The following is a 26,160-nucleotide window of genomic DNA, read 5'->3' on the forward strand; positions in this document are numbered from 1 at the left end:
CAAAAAAAAACGGTAGTACTTTTTGACATGAAAACGTGCAAAGGTAGAGGTGATAGCCGACAGGTGTCCTATCTATGCCTATCTTTAGATAGAGGCACATCTTCCAGTGATTGTATAGTGCCCTGTGCCTAAATAATGTTGAACAATAATATAATTGTGTATATTTTTAACAATAGCGGTTATGTTGTCACTAGTTTACAATACATTGTGCATAGATTAGATGTGTAAATATGTTGAATAACATTATTGTGTTTAATGTTTATACATGTAAATATACCTAATAATAAAAAAAATAACTTAGTAATTTATACACAATAGGTCACAAAACACGGATATGATCCGTGATTTATGATCGCTATAATATTACTACGAATGTAACCACGACTTTTTTGGTAAAAAAACAACATTATTTATTAACATCTAAAATATACGTTGACCAAAAAAAACACAACATAATATTATGTACAAACTAGAAGCAACCGATAAAATATTTATTTCATTTAAAAATAATAATTTTTGAGAAAACGCCATTTATATTATAATCAATGACGAGCTAAAGTTCTAAACGATAAAATCTGAGAAAACCCAAAAGGTAAACAATGTAAAAAACAACTAATGAATTGATATGATGAAATATGCCTACGTCAAAAAGTAATATTTTCATTTTCTGTTACAGTCATTGAAAACTAATACACACGTACATCTACTACTATCAATCAATTATTATCATTTACACAAAAGATTAAAAAAAATATAATAATTAATTGGTAAACCTAATGTTGGTTGTGTATTTTGTAATTATTCGTAATCGCATATTTGTACTGAGTGTGTGTGTAAATTATAATTTTAGAATGTTCTTGATAATCGATAATTAAAAAATAAACCATAAGATAATACTCTTAACAATAACTATTTTTAGACCGATTTTCATTTCAATGATTTATGTTCATCCTGTAATGAGCACATATTATAATGAATAAGGTATATTAGTATGTATTATTCGTGTTGGGAAATAATTATTATAATGATGGCGTAATGCGAATGATGACGAGTAAGGATGGTTATCTATACACATTATATAGTGCATGTTGTGTTTATTTTTCTAAATTATTGTTTACACACTATATTGTTGTTTGGTTGTATAACATTTGTATTTCATGGTTATAACTTGTAATACTTATTAGCTGTTATCGATTGGTAATCAGTGATCACTTTTTAAGGAGTAAAAGGTATGCAATTTCTACACTCACATATGTACATAACCTAACCGTGTACTTAACACCTAACGCCTGACTTAACTTAAACTATTTAATAACTGTAGATTGTAAAACAAAACAAACTGTTACAGCCTTTCAAATTATAATTACCACAATTTTGCTCAGAATGTGTATTCTGAAATAATGATACTTATTGGAAACTGGGATAAATAAATAATCGCTCATTGAAAAGTAAAACTATACAATGGCATTATTTCTCATTATCTCTCACTCTTAATCTTCCGTCGCTGATCCATCATTAAATTTATTTGTACTTGATGTTAATTTTTATCAATGACTTCCAAAGTCCTTCCAAAACAAAGCAAAATTAATTCCAATATACTCTTTAATACATATTGTAACTTGTAAATAAAATATAAAGTGGCTATTATATGCTAACTTTATTTAAAAAAAGCTACACTTATAATTTATATTTATATACTTTCATATTTTGTATACATAAAACAAATTGGAAATACCTACCATTATTAGCCATATGTTGTGTATTTGTGTACCCATAAATCATAAAATTTACTAACATAAGCGAATAGTTGTTCAGCGTTTTTTATTTAACTATTTGTAACTAATTAAACGTCATTCTACAAATTACAGACCTAGAGATTGATACAGGCATCAATTTTAAGTCATAGATTCAATAACAGGTACTTATAGAAAATGATAGTTAAACCGTTTTACTTTAATTATATGATGAGTGAAGAAATCACGTTATTACTAATTGTAATAATAATATAATTATTGTCCTTTGAAGCCCCATGAAAATGCTAATTGAATTCAGAGAACAAGTTTCGGTAGAGCTGTAGAGTAAGGCTGAAGCCTCACCTTAACCATTTGAAGATAGGTAACTTGCCAAACACATTACCATGTTTATAAATAAATTATTTATGGAAAACCTTGAAAATAACTGAGTCTACTTGCAGGTTGATATTAATAACTCGGTGTTGGGCAAAAAAAAAATCCACGAGTAAAGTTTATGTGCGTTATAATATTTTGTTAGTGTTTTCTTATTTAAATATAAAATATAAAAATTCTAACTAAATACTTAATATTTTCTATTTTCTAAATTGTTCAGCTAAACCCAAAGGACTACGAACATTTAACATTTATTTCGATACGATTTGATTTAACTTGAATTCTAAATTCACGTTAAACAATATTTTTGATGGTCAAATTTTAATTCTATCAACACATATATAAGATATTAAACTTTCTCGGTTAATTGGTAATAAAGACTTCAACACTTCTCGATAGGATTTTTCTATATTTATATAGGCTATACTGTGCATGATAAAAATAATAAAAATTTGTTTTGGATATTACCTAAAGGGTGAGTTTGAAAGGGAAGCCTATTCGCCTCTGACTATCTTCCATAAATTATCATACAAAAGCAGTACTCTTTTACTAAGTCAGTTATGCTATTTAGTATATTTTATATGCTTTTTGTACCATTTGCTAGTTTCATAAAAAAAATCAAAATGACTCTACTAATCGGTTAACATTATCAAGTGATATTTGACCAAAAGCACTTTCGAAATACGAATATGTAAATTATGATAAATTCACTAATACTTATATAGAATACATATTAGCATTGAAAGTGCCAATTATATATTGATATTTTTTTTTAACTCAATTTTAATTGGAGATCCAAAATTAATAGGTACGTTTATTTTTTTATCTTATTTTTTTTATTAAATATTAACTGCACTGTCAAAATGGTGATACTTTAATCTATGATTTGTAAAAACTACTGATTATCCATTGCTTTTGAAGCTACCGACATTCGCGCATAATTTACTCTGATAGCAAGGTTTTGATTAGCTGATTCGGTTTTTTTTATTCCTGCACTTTAAATCTTTTTTGCTGGTAAATTATAACATTTTTTCTCTTCTACATCTGAATATTTTGTTATAATTAGCGCTCTATAACTTGCACTTTTAATAGTCCACTTATGTCCAAATCTTCCATAAAAGTTCACTTTTTAATCATATGTCCAGATCTCTTGTCTTTACCCTGCTTTTGGCAAAACTCTCGGTAGTATAAATTGTCTTCCACACCATTTGAATTTATAAAATTATATAGTACTTTTATCTATTTACACCATGAATTTTATATTGTAAATCCAAGGCCTTAGACGACGAATATGGAAAGCAATGTGTAGGTCATGGCAAAACAATAAAACCGTTAAAAACAATACAACTTCAACTAGGTCTCTCGTCGGTTTTTTTAGAAAACTTTAATTTTAGCTCAAATACAAGCGCTTAAAAAAGTTTAAAAAATGTCACAATTAAAATATAAATTATGAATGTCGGGTTAGTAATTTAAAAAAAACCTTCGAGAGAACCTAGATAAAGTTCTCATCCATTATAAAGATGGAAAAAAAATTGTCTACGGTTATTTAGCCAACAATAGAGAATATGCGTAGCTATGTTTAGAATTTTTTTTTTAAATCACTGTTAAAGATGATGCTGTGATAGTCCAAAAAATAAATTAGACTAAAGTTAGGTCTATAGCTGGGTTATAAAGATAAGAACGGCAACAAAAACCCTATTGTAACATCATTAAATACAAATGTATTATGTATATATCTTTTATGATTTACAGGGTTTTTTTCTTAACTAAAATAGTTTAATACAGCGCGATTCTATAAAAGTTCAAACCTAAATAATATATATTTTTTTTTTTTTTTAGTAGCTATTATAAATTGCATTGTCTTAATTATTGTTTAGTTCAAAGTATTAGAGTTTTTTTTTAAACCCAATCCGAATATACCTACCAATTTTTTTTTATTGAAAAAACAACTAGGTATTATTTGAAAAAAAAATTAACAATTTTATCAATGACATAATAATAAATTAAAAAAATTATCGTAAACTACATAAAACGGACGATTTGGCGTGAATTAATATACATATACATTTACATCGATGCAAATCTAGAAAAAACTACTACAATTAATAAAAAAAATGATATTTATAATTTGTAAGATAAAAGAAAATGAAATTAGCTTAACTATGAGATACCCAATTATTTTCTCTACAACATTATACGGTCGTTTATAAAGTTTTAATTAGGTATGTTAGATTTTTTTATATACCTCAATCGCCGACAACTAGTTATATATAATTATAGTAGTTTAGTAATTGATAATATTTTATCATTATGTTGTTTAGCAAAAAAAAAAAAATGCACAAAACCTTTTATAAGTCAAAAAACATTTAAAATATAACCACATTAGAGTAATACATTTCAATTTATTTAATTTTACGGTCTACGATTATAATTGTGTTTTCATGAAACGTAAGTTATGCGTATCATTAAAATTGTTTTCAAAGTATTAATTTTTTTTGTGTGTTTATTCTAAAGCGTCACTTTATCACTTGCTAATTAGATTCATCTAGCGGTTCACTTTTAAATATAGCCACTGTGATGACTTAAAGTAATCAAGATTGGATATAGTTTTTAACCCACAAGTTTTTTTATTACAAATATAGCCAAGCTAATTCAGCAGTTCAGTAAAATTCAGCAGTTCCTAATCAGAAATTTCAATCGTATTACGAGGTACTGATTGATTATTATACTATTATTATAGTGGGATAGTATGCTGGCTGTGGTATAGTCTCAAAGGGATTAGAAGGCACTGGCAATTGGCTTTGATTGTCTTTAAGTGTGTTCCACGTCAGCTGGTTTGAGTGAACCAAAAACCGTATACAAGTGTTACAATTTGTCATGTAATACTAGGTATGTGTTTCTTCAGAGTCACTAGGTTTCATATTTTCAACGAGTTTTCGCCGTCCTGTGCCATATAATAATATTATTATCGTTGTGTTTTTCTTTGTCACACAATTAAATATTTTAACCTCTAAATGTTCTGAGAAATGAGAAATGAGTTTCAGTCTTCGGTAACTGTTTCTTTTAACTCATTTTACTAATCAGACGTCGTCGAACAAATTACAAATGGACGTCGAATAAATAAAATCCATAGAGTAACGCCGATATATCTGACTGACAGGTATCTCCTTGAATGCGTTAAAAACTTTTAAAAAAAAATAACGAATTGATGTTTTGAAGAAGAATTGTGATATGCGTGTTGCCATTGGCATGGTTATGACACGTTTATAGAATAATTATTATTTTGACAATTATTTAATTTTCATAATTTTGTGAAAGTTATGTTTTCAAAATTAATATTGAAATTGAATGGATTTAAAAATATTTAATTAATTCGTATTTAGTATTTTGTACGAAAATATTCAGCGTATATTATTTTAGACTGATATTTTTTGTAGAGTTATTTAATTTATAATAATAGAAAAAAAGTTAATTTAATTTTTAATTTTGACTTACTAGACACCGGTTGTATTCAAAATTTCAAAAGGATAATATTTCTATAAATAATTTTAAAATATAGCAAAAGCGAAAACTGAAAGTACGTTAGTTAGAATGATATTAGAGGCTTGTCTTATAAATATATAATTTCCCATAATCGTATTTTTTTTTCTTATTAAAGCTGTAATGTTTTTTAAAAAATCTGTTTTATATTTGTATGATAAAAATATGAAAAAATCGTTGGTTCAAGCATATCCTATAAATGGTCATTTAGGAAAATGTGGGTTTTTCAGTTAACAAATACAGTAAACGACCAGAAAAGGAGACTAAAGGATAGTGACTAGAGTTAACATACTAATGTTTTACTGAAATCGAATTGTAGAAAGGACAACACATTCATATTGTATAAAGGATTTATACCTAAAAGCATTCAGAGAAATGAATTTTAATAAACAGATACGAGACGTTTTAAAATACGATTCACTAAACAAAATGATGCCATTATGAACACTTTCAAATTATGTACCACCTTTTTAACGTCATGATCAGAGCTGCCTTTCAATTTTTCCACAAAAGGTCATAATAACGATTATTGGAAATGGTTGTTTCCATGCCGTAAAATTGATGCCAGTAAATAATTTTAAACACGTTTTCAATATTTTTAAAATTTGTTATTAAGATTTTTTGTCGTAAAAATGTTACCAACAAAATGGAAACTACGTATGATTCTAATATTGTGAATAGATTCGAAACGTTTTTAACACATAATGTAAAAGATATTTTCAAGTAAAAATCTACCATAAAGATTTTTCATAAAAAAGTTGAAAGTCGAAATTATAGCATAGTATACGTCTTATAACTTCTCTATCAAAAATCACTCGTATTAAAGTTTTTTTATTTCTTAGCTATTATACAGCTAAATTTAAATAGGGTCATTCCATGCCAAATCACCTAATGTGTGTGTGTGCGAGTGGATTTTTGAAATGTCTCAAACTTACATATCCTATGCAAATAGTTCCATAAAACCAAAAAAGTGAAAAACGTTTTTTTTTAAATTTAATTTTCGACTTGGGCGATGCTATATTCCGGAAATTTGTTGTGAAAACACCTCAAGTTCACGATCAGGTTACTTAATGACTAATTATGATATCGTAATGGAACTTTCACTAAACAATTTTAATTGAAGTGTTATTTTTCATAATATACTTGAACAGTTTTTTTCCACATTTTTGAGTACTTAAAATTTGAAAAACAAATTCAAAATTGTATGAATTTCATTCAATTTTTTTACCGACCTAAGGTCAAAATTTCAAAACTTTTTTTTTATTCTGATACATCATACTATACTTGTTTGATTCATAACTTTTTTTTACAATTTTTTTTTTATAATGTACAAGTAATTTCAAAGTTTGACATTTTATTAATTAAAAAGTGCTATACTCAAGAGCCTGTAACTTTTTATGACATGAACCAAAAATCCTGAAATTTTTACAGCACTTACTTATACTTATGTATTTAGAATATTTGGTAAAAGTTTTGTAATGGAGACTATTTTTATTAGGAACGGGCTGGACGACCCTTAAGGTAACGCATAGACCAACATTGCACCGTGTTGCAATGTATGCTGCTTTCCATTTGTTTCCATGTTTCGATAAAAAGCGAAACTAACGAACGTTTATTAATTATTGGGATTGGACTTTAGAGGACTATGACAAAATTTAAAGAAACGAACTACTTCAAGAGATGTCAACTATAATATTATTATTATTATTATATATCTGCTGCGCACTCTAGTCTCGGTCGTAATTGCGCGTTATCAATTTGGACTGGACGGTGCTTTGTTTTCATTTTGCTACCTTTTACAGCGTACGTTGTGGGATAATATTGAGATAAACCGTATCATATCAATTGAAGTGGCATTTTCTTAGCATTTCTATAGGTTTCCTTATACACCGTGGCCGTGTTGGGATCCTATGACGAATAATAATTGAGGTGTACCATGTCTCTCGTCCTTCACCGAATTACTGTTTCACGGCGGATTCGACAACTTGAAGCTTTTTAATACCTTCCGTATTCAGGTACACAACGTTAATGATAATACTATACATTAATTACCTATTATAATACAACAAAAGTACCAGGTTTGTGAAAATGGTAGGGGTTATGCGTAGTAGATGAATGTGTGTGTGTGATGACATCTGAAAAGTAGTCATAACAAAACTGGTTTTGTACGTCCAAGGCCATTGCGTTAATTTTTTTGAAAAAGTTTACTTCATTCGGTGATTGTTTTTTTATATTGAAAGTTTTAAAACGAATTAAAAAATGGACGTTAACAAGCTGGAGGAAGAGGAATTATTGTACGAGTTAAAGACCCGAGGAATAGCGGCAATGACCGACGTTTGTGAAATGAGAAATGTGCTGAGAGGATTGTTGAGAATCGAAATGGAAGGTAAAGCGATGTTGACTTCAAACGGCGGCACAACGGTCGATGTGAAGAACGAAATAAAAGTTTGCGTAAAGAAGTTACAACTTATCAATGCAATGATCGATAACATACAAGGAGATAGGTTTAGCGAGCAGTACAGAATGGTGGACGCAAAGCTGTGTCACTTGATGAATCGTGTCGATAACTTACAAGCTCACGAAGATCTAGATAAGAAAGAGAGATCGAATTTATTAAAAGGTATATTATTCTTAATGAAAAAAATGGAGGCAATGGCATCCAACAGTACTTCTATAGTAGAAACAAAACCAAATGACTTACCAGGTAAAATTATTAGGTATCTATTACGAGTGTTAAAAAAAATGTAATAACTTGTATACACTTTAAATTATACAAATACGCTTGTAATTTTCATGTATAAAAAATGTATTCAACCAATAAATGTTTAAAGGTACGTCCGGAGAAATAGTTTTGTACGAATCGACTACTACAAACATGAATTCAACGTACGAGGGATCTGTTTCTAGTGCTTCAGATGAAGAATTTGGCACAGTATGTACATTTACAAAATTGTTGTTTTATCGACACCCATTACGAAAGCTAATAAGTTTTCTCTGCCTTATAAAAAGTAGTACGTTTTGTTTTCATGAAAAATAGAACTTTTGCCCATTTTAAACCCACGTGGAACAAAACGTATTTCTTTTCCTGTCAAAGAAATAAACGTAACGAGTGTCAATATTAGCAATAACTAAATTCAATGAATTTTATTTTTTATACAGGAATATTTTGTGCAACAAGGCGTAGCAATAAAGAGTCTAAGTAAATTGCACAAAGGATCGAAAAGTCATAGAAATGCCGAAACGCATTATACTGGAATATTAAAAATCATGAAATATGCAAGTTCAACTATTACCTAGGTTTTATAAGAAATTGTTATCGTTAATGATAATATAAATTCTCCATAAACCGATTAAATAATTTCTACAATGAATAAATACAACTATAAGTAAATAATTGTTTTTAACTTTTATTTAGAGAACGGATAAGTTCATAGAGTGGAAACCGACAGAGATGTCTATAGTGCCTGATGCCGATGAGTGGAATATAGTAGATACAGGCTTCAAACAATCTGGAAAAAATTTAAGTATGTTGAAATAATTGTAATTGTGCTTTAAATTGTTTCATCTTAATTTAATCATAGTAATTAAATTTTTTATGCTTCAAGATTTTAGAAATGAGTAGTGTAATACACTTAGTCAAAATAAGACTGATAAGACTAATTTGTAGACATCAAAAATGACGTTCGTAGAGTAGATAATTCATATGACGTCTTGTTTTTATTTCTATGACCTGATTTTAATTTAAAAAACATAATTTATCTGATGTATAATGAGTAATGTTAAAAATATTGTTTAACAGTATAGGTTGTTAGGATACAATTTGTTTTAGGTATTTAAAATATGCCCAAATGATCTTTGGGTTATTTTTTAAAGACAAATGCACTAATTAACATGATCTAAAATATGTAAACACAATTGTCATACCATTTATACTTATTTCATTTTCTGTATTTACGAATGATGTTTTTTATTATTATAGATGATCGTAACATAGATATAAAGGTTAACTTGGCTACATTAAAGAGTTATAAACTAAAAAAACACAAGAGACATCAAATATCTATTCTGCAAACAAATGGATCTCTTGTAACATTTCTATTTGAAAGTTCTCCGATAAACGATTTTATCACTGCTCTGAAAACACTTTTGTATACCGAAAAGTAAATCAATTATGCTTTAAATCACAATTATATATTAAATATACATTTTTTTTTTTTAGAGAAATACGTCACCACAGACCGACGGGCGTTATATTGGTATTGGGAGAAAGGCAGGATTCAGATCCATTGTGCCAGTCGATTAAAGAGTTGAAAATTTTCCCTGATCAACCTCCGACAAGTACGGTTTGGAGTTTCATTAGTGGATTTCAGAATAATCCCGTTGAAAAAACATATGAAACATTTGCTAAAATCAGTGACGTCCTCTGTAAGTTTTCCTATTTGATAACACGCATGAAAACTGAATAAACCATCAAAAACAAATATTTAGTAACTCGTACACCGGACACTCGACCCGATCAAGAGGTAGCTGAGCTATTGAATCGAGCTGAAGAAGACGATGAATATACAATGTTGGAACATCCAACATCGGTGTTGCCACCCCGACCTACAATTAAACCACGGGGAACTCCTTTGGATTTAACAACATTTAAACAATCGATGGACGATGAGGGTCGCATTATTAATCCTGAAGAAATTAAAAACATTATTTTTCACGGTGTATGTTTTTATAAAAATCACTAAAACCTAGTCTTCTGTTGTTTATATTTTAATATTTACTGTTATTATTATTATTGCATTGCTTAGGGCATAGACAATTCGATCAGGCGAGAAGTATGGAAATTTTTACTTGCATATTATCCTTGGAATTCTACCTGGGAAGAACGTAAAGAAATTGACGTACTAAAGAAAAATGAATACGAGAGAATGAAAATTCAATGGACGAATATGTCTTCCGATCAAATGTCAAGGTTTAACATGTATAGAGATCGAAAAAGCCTCATCGGTGAGTTTGGTTTTATTACAACGTCAAATTAATGTTTTAATTTGTTAAATTTTTTCGATAGACAAAGACGTATACCGAACTGATCGTAACCTTGAATTCTATGCCGGTGACGGAAACAAAAATTTAGTTAGATTACACAACGTATTAATGACTTATGTAATGTACAACTTTGATCTTGGGTACGTCCAAGGCATGAGCGATCTTTTATCTCCAATTTTAGTTATAATGGACAGCGAAGAAGTTGAATCATTTTGGTGTTTTGTCGGTTTCATGAATAAAGTTGTAAGTTACGGGAAAATAAACTATTGTGTCGACGAAGGCTTTTGTTTCAGTTACATTTTACCTTTTTTTTTTTTTTTTAGAATACAAACTTTGAATTGAAACAAACCGGAATGAAAAAACAACTAAACGATCTGCACTATTTATTATCGACCGTGTCGCCCGACTTGGAAGTCCATTTGAAGAAAATGGATTCCAGCAATATGTATTTCTGTTTTAGATGGCTTTTAGTTTTGTTTAAAAGGGAATTTGTTTACTCGGACATTATGCGACTGTGGGAAGTACTATGGACCGATTTGCCGTGTTCCAATTTTCATTTGCTCATTTGTGTCGCTATTTTGGATAACGAGAAAGAAACGATCATCAATGAAAACTACGGGCTTACCGAAATTCTTAAGGTTTATAATACTTTTACTTGAATCGTTGTCGTCGACGCAACAAAATGTACAATAATTTGTGTTTTTTTTTTTAACACATTTCAGCATGTAAACAATCTGTCCGAAAGAATAGATTTGGAAAGAGCTTTGACTACAGCTTACTGCATCTACGAACAACTGAAAGAAGCCAATACATCGTTATCAGACTCTGTTACTGAATTACTAGGGTTTCGTATTAGCACGTCCGAGGAAGACGAATCCAGAGAGCGTGATTACGAACAGGCTATTACAATGAATTACGTTTAATTGGATAAGAGTTAATCTCGATAGTAAAATGCTGCTGTGATCAAAATATTTTACTTCTTTTTCATAGAATCGATGAAGAATATGTACTAAGTAAAACTGGTTATAAGTAAATCTGTTTAATATTAAAAATTAATGTAGTAACTTAAGCACTGTAAAATGTGATACACAAATATTAAATCACATCTCTTCAATACGTACTATCCGTCACAGACTGTGATTCGCAGTTACAATGATTAGGAGTGGTGTAACTAAGATATGTTAATAGGTTTTTTGTTGGAATGGATTTAAATTGCATAAAAAGTTTATTATTTTAAAACAAACTGTTTTCGTAATGCAATTATAAAAAAAAAATTTTAAATGTATACTTTTATTATTAAGCTGTTAAAATAAATGTAATTTGATATTATACTCTCAACAATCTGCTGTTGAAAATAATTTGTCTTATCTTCTGAGGTAGTCGTAGTATTGTTTTGTATTCCTATTATAATGTGTGTTTATTTGTATGTTTGTTTTGTATGGCATATTGATGTCCTTATGTTAATAACAACTTAGGGATTTTATTGCGAACAAAAAATAATATTTTATTATATTATTAAAAATATTTATTTTTCTTTTCTTTGCATTTTTTCTTTTTACCCTTATAAGTTAAATAAAAAAAAATATATATTTTCAAATCATTTCAGTAGAATCATCTTTTGGTATATGCTCCAAGACATCTAAAGTTAAATCATTGATGTCTAACTGCATTACTGAACTTAACATTTCTGCACTCTTATTCTCTTGTGCGCTGAACATGTATCCATTAGCTCTATCGATGTTTTTTCTGACCACTTCCATGGTACGTTTATCTTTCACGTTCAACGGAATAAATGAAACGATATTTTGTCCTTCTATCAGACTTACTATAGCTTTGTTTAAACGACGATATCTGTATTTAAACAAAAATATTGGATTAATATTAAGATTAATTAAGTAGGAAATAAAGTAAAATATAATTTTTAGTAATATTCTGTACCTGGCAGTAAACGGATCATTTTGTAATGCGTTCAACAGCTGATCGAGACTTAAAACGTCTGTATAATAATCCAAATTAAAGAGTAGTTTTGATTTGTGCTTAATAGCGATATCAATTTTCGATAATATATTAATATGAGGTAGTTCCATTTGATACATTGCGGATGTACACATTAAAAGTGCCGATATGTATTTACCTAAAAATAAATAAATACTATAAATATTTTGTCATTTATACATTTAAAAAAAATGTCATTTTATACAATAATATTAAAAAAAAAAAACAGTGCATCATTATAAATCTTATTCTAACATGGTACTGCATACCTGGCCCTCACATGGTTTTTAGGGACCTACAGACCAGCAGAAAATGTAAATTGCAACACAACGAGCCTATAAATTCCGAAAAGTATATATATTTGAATACAATTCTAATTTTAACTAAATATTTATTTATTTATATAGAAATGCAAATAAAAGATGTAATATAATGTAAAATATATTTTTGTTTAAAAAAATTAATAAAAATGTATTTAAAAAATAAAGAAGCGTCTAAAAAGTAAGTCTCCTAATTTTTTCATGGAGTGGCTCTTTGTGGTGAGAAAAGTTTGAGTGGATGTGTTGGTAACAATATAAAACATTTTCGTAATTATGAGCTTTAAAGAAGATTAACACATAGTAGATTAATTACAAAGCTTCTTTTTTAGTCTGTGTCCACTGCCAGAGGTACGTATGGTCAGTTAGTTTTTTTACTGCTTGGGATGATAACAGGGTAAATGACATAAGCAATTTATTAGGACATAGTGTTCAAGCTTTATGTTAGATCATACAATCTTCTACAAAGATCATAGTGGGAGCATATTGACTGCACCTTCTTCTGCTAGTCGCAGTTTATTCAAAGGAGTTTTAAAAAAAAACTTAAGAATTAGTAAGAGTAAGGCATTTAGGAATTATTATACTAAACATACCTGGATCACTACAATAATGTCCATCAATGAGTTGCACGCAACATAATCTCGTATCCAACTCATTCTTAATCGCAGCCATTATGTTCTTCATAGAGTTGTGATGAGTATATAATTCTATCTAAATATATACATTCCATTCAAATATTTGTAATACAAAAAAAACACAACTTTTTACCTGTCCAGGACAATCAAACAGAAAATAAAAATTGGTAAATTTCCTCAAATTTTCTAAAAGCCAGTCAAGACGTCTTTCCAAATATTCAATACAATAAATCAAAGAACCGTTTGGTCCCAAATTCTTATATTCCATGACATCTTCTACAGTAATGAGATCGGAAACGTCGACGGCTGCTTCATAACACAATGAATCGTTGGCGGGATCTGATGTAAAACAAAAACAAAGATTTTTAAAAACATAGTTTAAAAACCTCACAGAGCAGTATAACTTATTCACCTATATTTATTATGGCAACTTGACGACCCATTTCTGTCAAATATTTACTCATTTCATGGCAATAAGTAGTTTTACCACTTCCGGGTGGACCGATCACCACTTGACCGTATAGTGGCATACTTGTGTAATACGTTAACTTTAAACTAATTGAGATAAGACTTCTTGTATAGCTCTAATGGTTCGAAAGTTTGAGTTTTCTAACATGAGTGATACTATTACTCTACGATCAACGTTTAAGGCTCGCATCAAACTTGCTACGCCAGCAGTAAGAAATTCGTCTTCTCGACCAAACAGAGGTCTGTAATATAAAAATAACAACGTGGTTAATATAGTTAAAAAACGCATTTTGCGCTAATTCAAATAGAAAATAACATGTACTTTATGTCGAATCCTTGATCGTCGGTTGATAAACCGTGTGGATTGTATAGATACAGCGTTCCAAGTTTTGAATTTTGCGTGACCACAATGAAAAGTGTATTCCTGTAGAAATTATAAACACAAGGACGTTATGGAATTGAAAACATATCCACAATATATTATTGTGCACACAAAAGTTAAATTGGTTATAATAATATTAAATAATGTTTAAATTACTCGAAAACGGCGACTATGAAATCTGTATGAACGTCGTCTAACAAGGCTGCTTTGATTTTAAAATTCATTTTTAACACCTTTTGGACATTTCGATGTCGGAACAAGATGATATATATTTATACTTTATTCTATGATTATATTAAAATAATATTACAGTAACAGTGAAAATATAAGTTTATGTTCGAAATTTCGTAAATCACCACACACGGTTAGGTTTTTTTTCTTCAGATTAGATACGGTTTTTTTTTTATAAAATAATATTATGCAAATTGAAATGATAAAAAACGATTTTGGAAGAAATCCTTATCAGTTAAACGTTACACGGTTGTAGTTCATTATGCTAATAATAGATGGCGCCTTAAGAAATATTTTAACAATAAATGTATTTGTTATTATTAAACAAAAAGAAATTCGTTCCAAAAAGAAAAGACAACCGTCAAAAATGACAATAATATATTGGAAATTTAAAATAAACTCGAATAATTTAGTTATTTATAAAAACTAAAATTCTGCTATTGCATTTATTCATCAAATATATACGTAGCAATTAAGATATTAGACTGTAGTATATGTATATAAAAATATTTCTATAAGATTTAAAGAGTAAGTATGTGATGTGTGGCTTGTGGCTTGTATTTGATTATATTATGTTTAATGACTAGAAATTAGTAAAACGAAATTTTGATTTTTTCTAATTGAAATTGTAACTCTCCTGAAAGTGGATGTCAACAGCTATAATACAAGGTACCTAGTAAATAGTAATCACTAGTTATATTATTAAAAATGAGTTCTGTCGTTGTTCAAGAGTCAATAAAAGCTAATTAAACGAAATTTATATTCTTGTCGCATTACATGTTACACAAAGACAGTTTAATCAAGCTATCTAATTGGAAATACAGGTAAACTTACTAAAACTTGTTAGCGTACAAACAACGTGTGTCGTGCAATTTAACTTAATATAACTTTGGAATCGCAAATATTCAACTAATTCGAATTTGACGAAAAATTAGTTGTTTTCACAGTACTTCTTTGGGGCTACCTTCTTAGAGGTTCTATAAATATTTAACTAATAAGGTTAATAAAAAAAAGTTTGAAAATTACTTGTTATAAATATTATAATAACAACAAAATAAAACAATTCAATAAAAACAAAAAAAAAAGGTACATGACATATAAATTAACGACAGTCTCATTTTTTTCATAAAAACTTTGTGGGTGATCTTGCGTTTTAAAATCAATTATATTTTTTTATGTGATGGTTCCCAAAAATTATTGCTCACACTAGTAACTCAAACTATTAACTCGGCCAATTTGTACACTTTTCGTTAATTCTTTGTACAAGCTATTTTGTGCATTTAGAACAGTATGAAAGTATGGACTTAAGCTCAAGACAAAATCTATGATTTACTACTGAATTTTTTTCGTTTATGAGTAGGTACATTTCCTAAATGAGAAGGTTATCCTCATTTCAGGGGCCATTAATTAAAAAATCGACGGATCTACCTTAATAATATTATTATTTAAACACCGCCGTCGTCATTTACCTGTACTAAGCACGATCCATATTCGGTATTAAAGATTAGCGCCTAAAGAATACATACATTTATAATTATTATGCAACTCATGTCCAAATAATAATATCAGCTACCTATTGTAGGAAAGAAAATGGCGACGATTCAAAACAAGTTTTTTTTCATGTATTCCTAGGTACACAAGTAGGAGAAAATTCAGTTGTTTAAATAGATACGTAATGATAGATGGACGAATTCCATTAATAAATGTTATTTGTTGTTGATCAATGTGGTTAATGTATGACCGGTGGCATTATATTATGATCGAAAGCGAATCGAATTTTTGTGCTGGCCACCATGCAGCGTGTGCAAACGTGTCGTGCTGTTTCCATTTATGATTATAATAATAAAATATAACATATAATAATATTATTATTACACAAACCGGTGAGCTCTACATATTTTGTAAAAAAAAAAGATCTCAAAAGATTCACTTTTCAAAGATCTCAGCAACTTAGTTGCTAATACATTTCTTCAAAATTAGATATCGAGACTTTATCTAAATGTCGACATGGGCAGTTTTTAACAAAAGAACAATTTCACACCAATGTATGTATAAATTGGAAAATGTATAAAACAGATGTCTAAATCACCTATGCGAAAATCTTCTAATTTTGTCTAGCACATATAGATGTACTTTTACATATCAAGTTAGGAGTATCAAGTTTTATTAAAAATTACATATTATACTTTACTCCTTGTCCATTAAACTAGTCGCAGTTTTAAATTTAGGGAAGTAAATGGAAAACACTAAAACAGTGTTTAAATTAATATAAATAAAACAAAAAACAAATAAAAAACAATTCATTGGTTTTTAAACCAATATAATAGTCCACTATTTAGTTTTGAACATCATATTAAGAACTTTTCATTTGAATTTTATAAGCTTTGTTGCTTAATTTGAATATGGCCTCAGGTTTTCTCTAATACGCAAATTTGTTTTTCAAATGGCTTTCAAATTTATAAACAACATACAAAGTACAAAAGTCAGTTTTCTAATTTCTTTATGTGTTCTGTAAAAAAACAACTTAATGTTCTTCATTAATTTTACAGAACGTGCTGAGTAAAAAAGGGTTTTCTTTATATAATTTCGGAGGCCATTTGGAAGAGGTTACATTTTTGATATTGCAATAACGCTTTATAAAATAAAATTTGATTTCTGATCCGTGGACTGTATAATATTACATTATAATAGACATTTACTAATGTACAGAATACACATAAATGCCTTAAATTGATGTATTCAAGTTTCCTTTACCTTTTTTCTTACTATATGTTGAAGTTGATTGATTTTTTGTTTTCCGAAAATGTTGGTTTTTAAGTACTTCAAAACTTTATTAAAGTAATTCTTAATACTGACCACGTTACTGAGGAGCACGTGTTGTACCTATAGAAAATGTATAAAATACATAACGCTGTTCATACTCTAATTATATGAAGTTTGAATTATTTATAATGCAGTGCAGCTAGTAGACATGTACGTATAATTATAACTAATTAAAATTAAAAAGTACAAAATATCAAATGAATTAATTAACAGCTACTATCATATTATGTTTACATTTGTTAAAAAAAATAATACAAATATAAGCATCTACGGCCAATAACGTTGGTCCACGGTGTTATATTATATTGTATTGTCTTTATTGCAGATTATTATAGCTCGGACACGGATAATGTGTGTTACTACTCATTACTCAATGACGATCACATCAGTTATTGAACAAACAGTTTCAGGACCTGGTCGTGTCTGAAACTGCATATGCACTCGAAAATGCCGGGATGTGTGTGTGTGGCTTTGGCTGTAAATAATAACAGAAAATTACATAATCACACATTAGACGACGGAAGAAGAAGAATGGCATTACAAAGACTTGGTGTAGATAATAATATAATGGCCGAACCGATGACGAACGTGGACCAGACCGCGGTCTACTTTCACTGCAAAAGATGCCGGTACACATAGGTACTATTATTATTATACTTATACATACATTTCGGGCGCGAATACCATATGCGACGGGTTTTCACTGTACGTATGACTCAGGACGATAATAATTAGAATAATAATAATAATAATTTTTTTCATTTTTAACTTCTTCTTCTTCCTCTGTACCGTAATCGATTGTCGTACAACAACAATGGGGCCGTCCTAAACACAATGAAGTCTGCGTGGGAGGCGGCGGTTTAGCCGATTTGCGTTTGTATAAGACATATTATGTGTCTTGGCGAGGCTTAAAATCCCACCGCAGTATAATAATATATAAGAAACATCAAGAAATATTTTGTTTTTAAAACTATTTTTGCTCTTGTGGCCAAATCCGCCGACCCAACGTACCTGTAATCCATTGAAAACACCTCAAAAGCGAGTAACGGCCATTTGTAGTCGATATTTGCTAGATGCGCTAGATTTGACGAAGAGAATGATATAATAATAAGTTGATAACTGTATATATGATTATAAATTATAACACACATCAATGTCCATAACACAATAATCGTGTATAAGTTATCACACTATAATATAAACACTAATTAAGTCCTAAGAATTTAAGGCAAGGGTGGGGTCCCTCCTTAAACAAATGTGGACAGTTTATTTTTTTAAAACTAGATACAATGCACTAAATAGTAAACTGTGTCTAATTGGTATCTCACTCGATGAGCACAGAGCAGTCCACTTTTATATTATTTTAAAAAAGTTGTTTATACATTTTATTAAATTTATAAAAAAAGTAGTAAAGTTTTGTAAGTCACTATTTTAAAATCATAAAAAAAATAAACTATTTTAAGCAAAAGTTGTTTGAAAAAACGAACTTAATAATAAAAGTTTTTTCTCTCCAAAATTTATGTTATTAAAATATAACAATATTTATTTAAAAATATGTAATTTTTTTTTACGAAAAATAACATTATTTATTTACTTATTTATAAAAAACGGAACAAGCCTAATTAAATGATATTATTATTATTAATTGTATAAGAACAATGATATTACATACATTGTTGTGCGGATGGTTATTAAGGAAAAAAATGATATTTTCAAAGATTTAACATATAGTTATAATAGACAATAGTCACTCAACGATCATAGATCTATAATAATAATTCAAGTTTCAGTCTATCCATGTTATTTAGGAAAATAAGCCGCTTAGTCAATATAAGTAGTTATTTGGCAGTGAATATGTAATTAGAAATTTTTGAAATTTACATAATGAAGAAGGAGAACGGTTAGTGCACTAATATCCTTACTAAGTTTTGTAGTGTATTAAATGTATTATTACCAACAAGTCAATGGGTATTAAATGCAGAAATCGTATTATATGAACTCACCAGGAACGGACCGATGTGTGTTTAATTGCTACTGTTTTGTTCAAAAACGTTTTAATTATTTTTAATGGTCCAGTATATGGTTGCATGGTTGTGCAATCATTGTTGATTTTTATTTGTAAGTACACTGGCTAGGTATAGCAGTATACTGTTTTATCACAGATCTTAGCGAGTAACGGAACGACGCGTAACGATAGGTGCAGTGATTAAATTTAAATCATATCTAATAACATTGCATCTGTTTACAGAAATAACAATTAAAAAGTAAAAATAATAATTACCAGCTACCGGTTTCTAAGACGGCCACCGGATGGCTTGAAAATGGTCAAGTCTAAACACTTTTCAAAATCTGTTGGGAAGTTATCAACTGCAGTCATAGTATTATTATTGTCTGCGTGCATTACTCTACCGCACTCCATCTGTCCTGACTTGTATACGCATTAGAAACCTCCAAATGAATTATCCAAAACTGGTTATCGACCGGTCAACAATTTCGTTAAATTATTTTTAATCTGAAAAATTAATTGAAAACGTACGCATGAGATACAAATTTGTTGAATATTGTAAAACAACACAGTGTCTCCGAAAAGAAAATATAAAAAATTGTAATTATGTTATGAGAAAATGAATGGCTTACGGTTAAATTGATCACTTTGTATAACACAACAAATGATCATAATATACATATATATATATATATTAATAGTATATCTTCTACTTTCTGTAAAATTTAGTGATAGAATAAAACAGGCAAATAAAAATAAATAGCACATCTACATTATATTTCATTATTACATAAAACTGTTACTCTATAAAAGTATCGAGTCTTCCTGGTATAGTGCAAATAACTAAATTGAGTAATAAGCCAATATACTCGTTGCTTATAAAACTAATTAGCGAACAATACTATTTCCTAGATGGTACCATTGCCTGTTACAGAGCAGATGTCTAATTAGTAGTTACTAGTTGTTCTAGGATATTATTGAGGGATAATTGTAAACACCGTTATTTTAGACATATTGTAAACACAATCATTAAAATGCATTGATCCAATATTAAACTGTATTTAAAAACAAAATGATTTCAATATAGTTGATGACATTTTAAAAATATTAAATTTTTTTCCTGTTTGCAGTTTGGGATGAAGTAAAAATGTGTACTCATTTTTAGCAGTGGGTTTAGTAGATTTGTGTAAAATCAATTTTTATTCAACTAAAAGAAGCCGTTGGACCTTTATTTGGACTCTAAAAACCTGATTTTCGAGTAGGTTGTTTAAGAGAAAATAATTTTGAGATAACTATTTTCTTTGTAACTGTTATATTATTTTTACAATTTTGTAGGTAAGCATGAACTTAATACATACTAGTTTGTAGATTACAATATTTTATCAACTTAATTACAAATTTACCATTATACTTATCAGTTATCTAAAACCTTTTATTATCCTTTATGATATGATGATATTCCTATTAGATAGTGTATAAAACAAACGCGTTCAATACTCCTTTTTCCGAAGGTTGTGGTCCTTGAAACTGCTTCCATACCTACTTAAACCATTTCATACATAAGATACCATTTTCACCATTTTATTTATAATTATGCGTTGAATCGAAAACATGTAATACTATGAGTAACAAGAAAAAATTGAAAACTATAATATATATAAATAAGAAAATTATAAAAAATAAATAATTAATAAGATGAAACTGTACACATACAGTGTAGTAATTATAATAAATTATTTTTCTTTACATATGTCAATATCTCGAGAAATGTATGCATATAAAAAAAGTAATAAATTCCGAATAAAATGATTGTTTACTAACCGCGATATTATATTGTAAGTGTATTTAGCTAGCGACGACATTGAACGATTTAAAAAAATGTTCTCACGTTATTATAATATTATGTATTACGTGAGAATACTAATGATGGAATAATTATAATTCATCACTTAAGGACGAATCCAGTGGAGTGTGATCAATTTGCACAGGCAGGTCAAATTACAAATAAATTACTAGGTTTTATAGTTATTAAAAATATAATATTATATTTTAGGCACATAGCGCAGCTAAAATAGATTCTCATAATTCTAAAAATCCTATTGTTTGTGTAGAATCTTACATGTCAGATTATTATTTGAGCTTTAACTATAGTTTTGTATTAGATTAGGCCGAAAAAAATTGTTTCAAAAAAACAAGTTAAATACAACAAATTCCGACGATTATCACACTATTAAAGCGTTATAATTATGGATATACTCTGTCAAACATAAATTACCGATTAAATTTTCTAATATATAAAGTCACATTCCAATTTAAAATTGCTTCCGGCCATAGAACTGGGCTGAGCGACTTTGCCTTAAATTCTTACTCTCTACAATTTCTTATTACCTTTCTATAGCTATCAGAATTAGCCGTAGTCGTATAGATAATAATTTTTTTTTTATGAAGTTCAAAACTTGGTATTAATAATAATATATTCTGTTTTTTGTGTGCAATACAAATTGCAAATTTTCCGAATTCAGTTACTTATTTTAACTGTTAAAACTGTTTCACCGCAATTACCATAACTAGTTTTTCCGGCTGTACACCATAATTAATGAAAATCATTACGATTTAGAATAATATTAGAAAATGTATACGACGACGTATTATTACCTATTTCATAATCTTCTAAAAGTCAAAATTATGAATCTACCTGAGATAGTGTGAAAATATCTCAAAATGCATTTTACATTAAAATCCGTGCCCCGAGTACGCGTTTATGTCGCTATAGTTCCGTTATGATCGGATTAATAATTCCTACTGTGATTGCGTCCGGCATCGGTTGTTGTGTAACACAAGTAACAAGTCTATGCGGCCATCGACTAGGCAAATAGAGTACCTAACCGAATTCCACGTGCGATGGGTGTATATCCGGATCGAAACCGACCGCCGGACATAATATATATTTGCTAAACGCGCTCAGGAATTTCGGATTTCGGCGTTGGAGCAAGGATACCTACCAGCCAGCTATTGGATGCTGCCGGTGTCGCGGTGTGCCCTCTGCCAGAAGGAGTGAAAACGATAACAACTTCCAGAAACCACTTTCGTATTGCCGCCTTAGGGGATAAAGTCTACACGTACCTATCGCCGATGCTTAGCAGCATTCACCGACAGCACACACACACACACACACACATTTATAATATATGTATATACAAATACTACGGTCCGGCCGAACCACTTTCTCGATCCCGCCCTTCAAACGAAAACGAAAAAAAAAAAAAAACCCAACCAACACATTACACACCGTTCCGCCGTTGTATCGGTTTCACTTTTATCCATAACAGTTATCGCATACCGCCGCCGCCGCCGAACTTTGCATCTTAGAAGCATCCGTATCTATACACCCACCTAAGATAGGTGTACCGCCTACCTACTCCTATTATCATTATTTTTGTACAATCAATTAGCGAGCAAATCCGAAGAGACAGAAACGGCACAGCTAAAGGAGCGGTCGGTCCTATACGGAAATAAAAAAAGAAAATCGTTCACCCGACTATTGTACTAACAATATGCTATGATTATATCTGTGTTATCTATGAACGCTTAGAAGCAGCTGATCCGCAAAGGATACCGATCGGGATCAGATGTATTATATTATGTAATTATTTGGTTTACCGAGAAATATTGAAAACAAATTGATTCAATATATTATATTAATATTTAAAAACAAAATTATTTCAATATAGTCGATAACGTTTTAAAAAATATTACATTTTTTTCCTGTTTGCAGTTTGTGATGAAGATGAAAATGTGTACTCATTTTTAGCAGTGGGTTTAGTAGATTTGTTTGAAATCAATTTTTATTCAACTAAAAGAAGCCATTGGATCTCTATTTGGACTCTAACAACCTGGTTTTTGAGTAGGTTGTTTAAAAGAAAATAATTTTCAGATAGCTTGACTATGGTCTTTAATCCTGTATTTTTTTTAAACTTATCAAAAAATTAAGTGTTAATGGCTCTAATATATTATAATCCTTCCCCTCCTTTCGACGAGCGATAAAAAACCACCCTTACCTAGATCATACACGTGGCACACTATATCGGTTTCAAACAATTTCTGTATTATAATTTATAAGATATTATATTATCTATATATTTTATTTATCGCTAGGTTTTAGGAATATTACAGTTTAGGTAATACAATTTGATCTATCCATTTACAATGACCTCACTTTATGTAAAACAATTTTGTAATTTTTATTGTTTTTACAATTTTATAGGTACGCATGAACTTAATACATATAATAGTTTGTAGATTACAATATTTTATCAACTTAATTACAAATTTATCATTATACATATCAGTTATCTAAAACCTTTTATTATATGATGATATTCCTATTAGATAGTGTATGCTGTATACAAACAAATGCGGTCAATACTCCTTTTTCCGACCCGTAAAGGATACCGATCGGGTATTAGATGTATTATGATGTATTTGATATGAATAGTTTATAAAACATGGTTGTTTTAATCATGGCTTAAAATATACACTAGGTTATTGTTGCATATCATTTAATATGCTGATCCCATTTAATTTAATTTTCAATTCACAAAATGGCAGCATAAGGATAGGTACATCATTGTTTTTTTTTTTTATAAACACATCCATAATAACTTTACAAAAAAAATTAGTTTGATTGGATGACCCTTACGCTACCATATTATAGAGAAGCAACACCTAGTATATTTTTAAGCCACAGAATAGATTTAAAATTTAATAGATTTTAATCTGTTCTGCGCTTAAGCCACGGTTATAATAATAATTGAAAATAATAATAAGTTCAACGACCGTGTTAAAATATTTTGCTATCAATATTAATATATTATTATTATTATTATTACACGGTACATCTAATTCGGACAAGTCATCGCAAAGAGCATTGTGCGGGTCGGCGACCGACTTTATTGTTATAATATAAAAATTATCTAACGATCGGTATGTTCCGTTAATTAAAACCTGCTAATTTGTCAGTTATTGAATAACCGTCGAGAGTCGTTAAAACTGTATGTATACCTGTACACTTACTTCTGTTTTAGTATTATTTTTTATTTTTTGTACAATTCGGTCGGTACCTACCTATCTAATGACATATCGATTCGACACGATTCGTTTCGGTCGAGTTTTTCCTGTTTTATTTTACACTACCTACATCTTACGGATAACGTAATAATATTAAGCCTATAAAAAATATTTACCTACTTACGTTTAATGTTAATGCGGTTTGTTTTACTGAAATCGGTGAGCGTTTTTATATTTTGTTGTACTATATGATGTTGTCAGTTCTGTGGAAATTTGAATAGGAATCGTGTTGGACGATTCCTGCAAAGCTGTACTATAGTGTAGTGCAATAGTTCTTAAAGTTTAGTTAGTGATAAAAAAATAAGGTTATATGTCTTGGCTATGTCTTGTCTAGTAATGTTTATAAAAACTAACTCCTGAACCGTTGTGTGATAAGATAAGATGAAGTGTTTAAAAACCCTACTTTTTTTTAACTGAATAATTGTTAATATCGATGATGATGTACTTAAAAAAGGCAAGGCGGGGGGGGAGTAAAGACTTGGTACCCATAGATTCCCACTTGTATAGGAACATAGTATATACACCATACATTCTACTGAAATGAATATTTTACAAAATATGTTCAATACCTAATCGGCTGTTATTAGGTATTACGAAAGTGAATTAATAGGACAATTGTATGACGTACAGCTAGTGTATTTGTATAAAATGTTAATACTATACATAAATAATATTAACAAGATCAATATTAATGTTATTGTTCGTCGATATATTGTATGCGTGAAAGTTATGTATCTATATCGTGATTGAAGACTGTTGGTACTGACTACTATAAAGGGAAAAAGAGGTTGATACATAGAATGGCATTTAACGGTTATTTATATTTCTATATTGAATACATCTCCGTGTAAAACGCATGACATCGACGAATCATAGATGTCCTAACTTTGAGCAATTTTAAATTAAAAAAAAAAAAAAATTGATACGGCTAATAAAATTGTCACAAGTACTTACCTATAATAATAATAACAATAATTGATATTTAATATGAATGTGTACTTGCACAATATTAAATGTGCGAGCTGTTACTACAAATGGCCGTATTGCACTCATGGTAGAATAATTATTATATAATCGCATTGAGAATTACTCCCCTCAAATGACAAATGTGGCTGTAAGTTGTAACTCATTCGAAATTAAAACCCTAATTGTAGGACAATATGGCGATTAGTTAACATTATAAATATGTATTTGCATAACCGTCATAACTTGTGCGGTGTGCGTATCAACGGAATCCAAAAACGTAACAAAAGTGTTACTTAATTTCGATAAAAATCTTTAAAAAAAAAATGAGGAACGATACAATGAAGAATCGACGTCTGCGTATGCTACAAAGCATTATAATATTAATACAGAAAATATACCGTCATGAACATCTTCTATTGTGTGTAAAACAATGTGGGCAGAAGGACGCGTTATGGAAATCCAATAAAATATGTATGCAGTAGGTACACAACAATGAATTCAA

General features: G+C 29.3%; 2 protein-coding genes across 3 annotated transcripts; one reads left to right on the forward strand and one right to left on the reverse strand.

Annotated features, from left to right (window-relative positions):
• The first annotated feature begins 7,469 nt into the window (after positions 1 to 7,469).
• LOC126840593 (TBC1 domain family member 15) lies at positions 7,470 to 12,198 on the forward strand. Of its 2 annotated transcripts, none has more exons than XM_050576445.1 (11): positions 7,470 to 7,681; positions 8,498 to 8,598; positions 8,826 to 8,942; positions 9,082 to 9,190; positions 9,646 to 9,826; positions 9,886 to 10,091; positions 10,155 to 10,384; positions 10,472 to 10,670; positions 10,732 to 10,952; positions 11,033 to 11,347; positions 11,432 to 12,195. In XM_050576445.1, the coding sequence occupies exons 2-11, from the start codon at positions 8,542 to 8,544 to the stop codon at positions 11,630 to 11,632; spliced, it is 1,836 nt and encodes a 611-aa protein (XP_050432402.1). In that variant the 5' UTR covers positions 7,470 to 7,681; positions 8,498 to 8,541; the 3' UTR covers positions 11,633 to 12,195. The 2 variants fall into 2 exon arrangements, with proteins under 2 accessions (XP_050432402.1, XP_050432401.1); XM_050576444.1 differs by lacking the exon at positions 7,470 to 7,681 and adding an exon at positions 7,765 to 8,370 and having other exon boundaries at positions 11,432 to 12,198.
• A 36-nt stretch (positions 12,199 to 12,234) lies between these two features.
• On the reverse strand, positions 12,235 to 14,891 carry LOC126840594 (GPN-loop GTPase 2). The gene is made up of 7 exons (XM_050576446.1): positions 14,663 to 14,891; positions 14,447 to 14,548; positions 14,069 to 14,366; positions 13,790 to 13,995; positions 13,615 to 13,732; positions 12,648 to 12,843; positions 12,235 to 12,560 (listed from the first exon to the last, which is right to left on the reverse strand). The coding sequence occupies exons 3-7, from the start codon at positions 14,184 to 14,186 to the stop codon at positions 12,302 to 12,304; spliced, it is 897 nt and encodes a 298-aa protein (XP_050432403.1). The 5' UTR covers positions 14,187 to 14,366; positions 14,447 to 14,548; positions 14,663 to 14,891; the 3' UTR covers positions 12,235 to 12,301.
• Between the last annotated feature and the right edge of the window lie 11,269 nt (positions 14,892 to 26,160).

Source organism: Adelges cooleyi, unplaced genomic scaffold (assembly GCF_023614345.1).
Source record: "Adelges cooleyi isolate 19-005CV unplaced genomic scaffold, UGA_ACOO_1.1 ACOO_flye_CR_arks_rails_tigmint_CR_PRNA_376, whole genome shotgun sequence".
Classification (NCBI taxonomy): domain Eukaryota; kingdom Metazoa; phylum Arthropoda; class Insecta; order Hemiptera; family Adelgidae; genus Adelges; species Adelges cooleyi.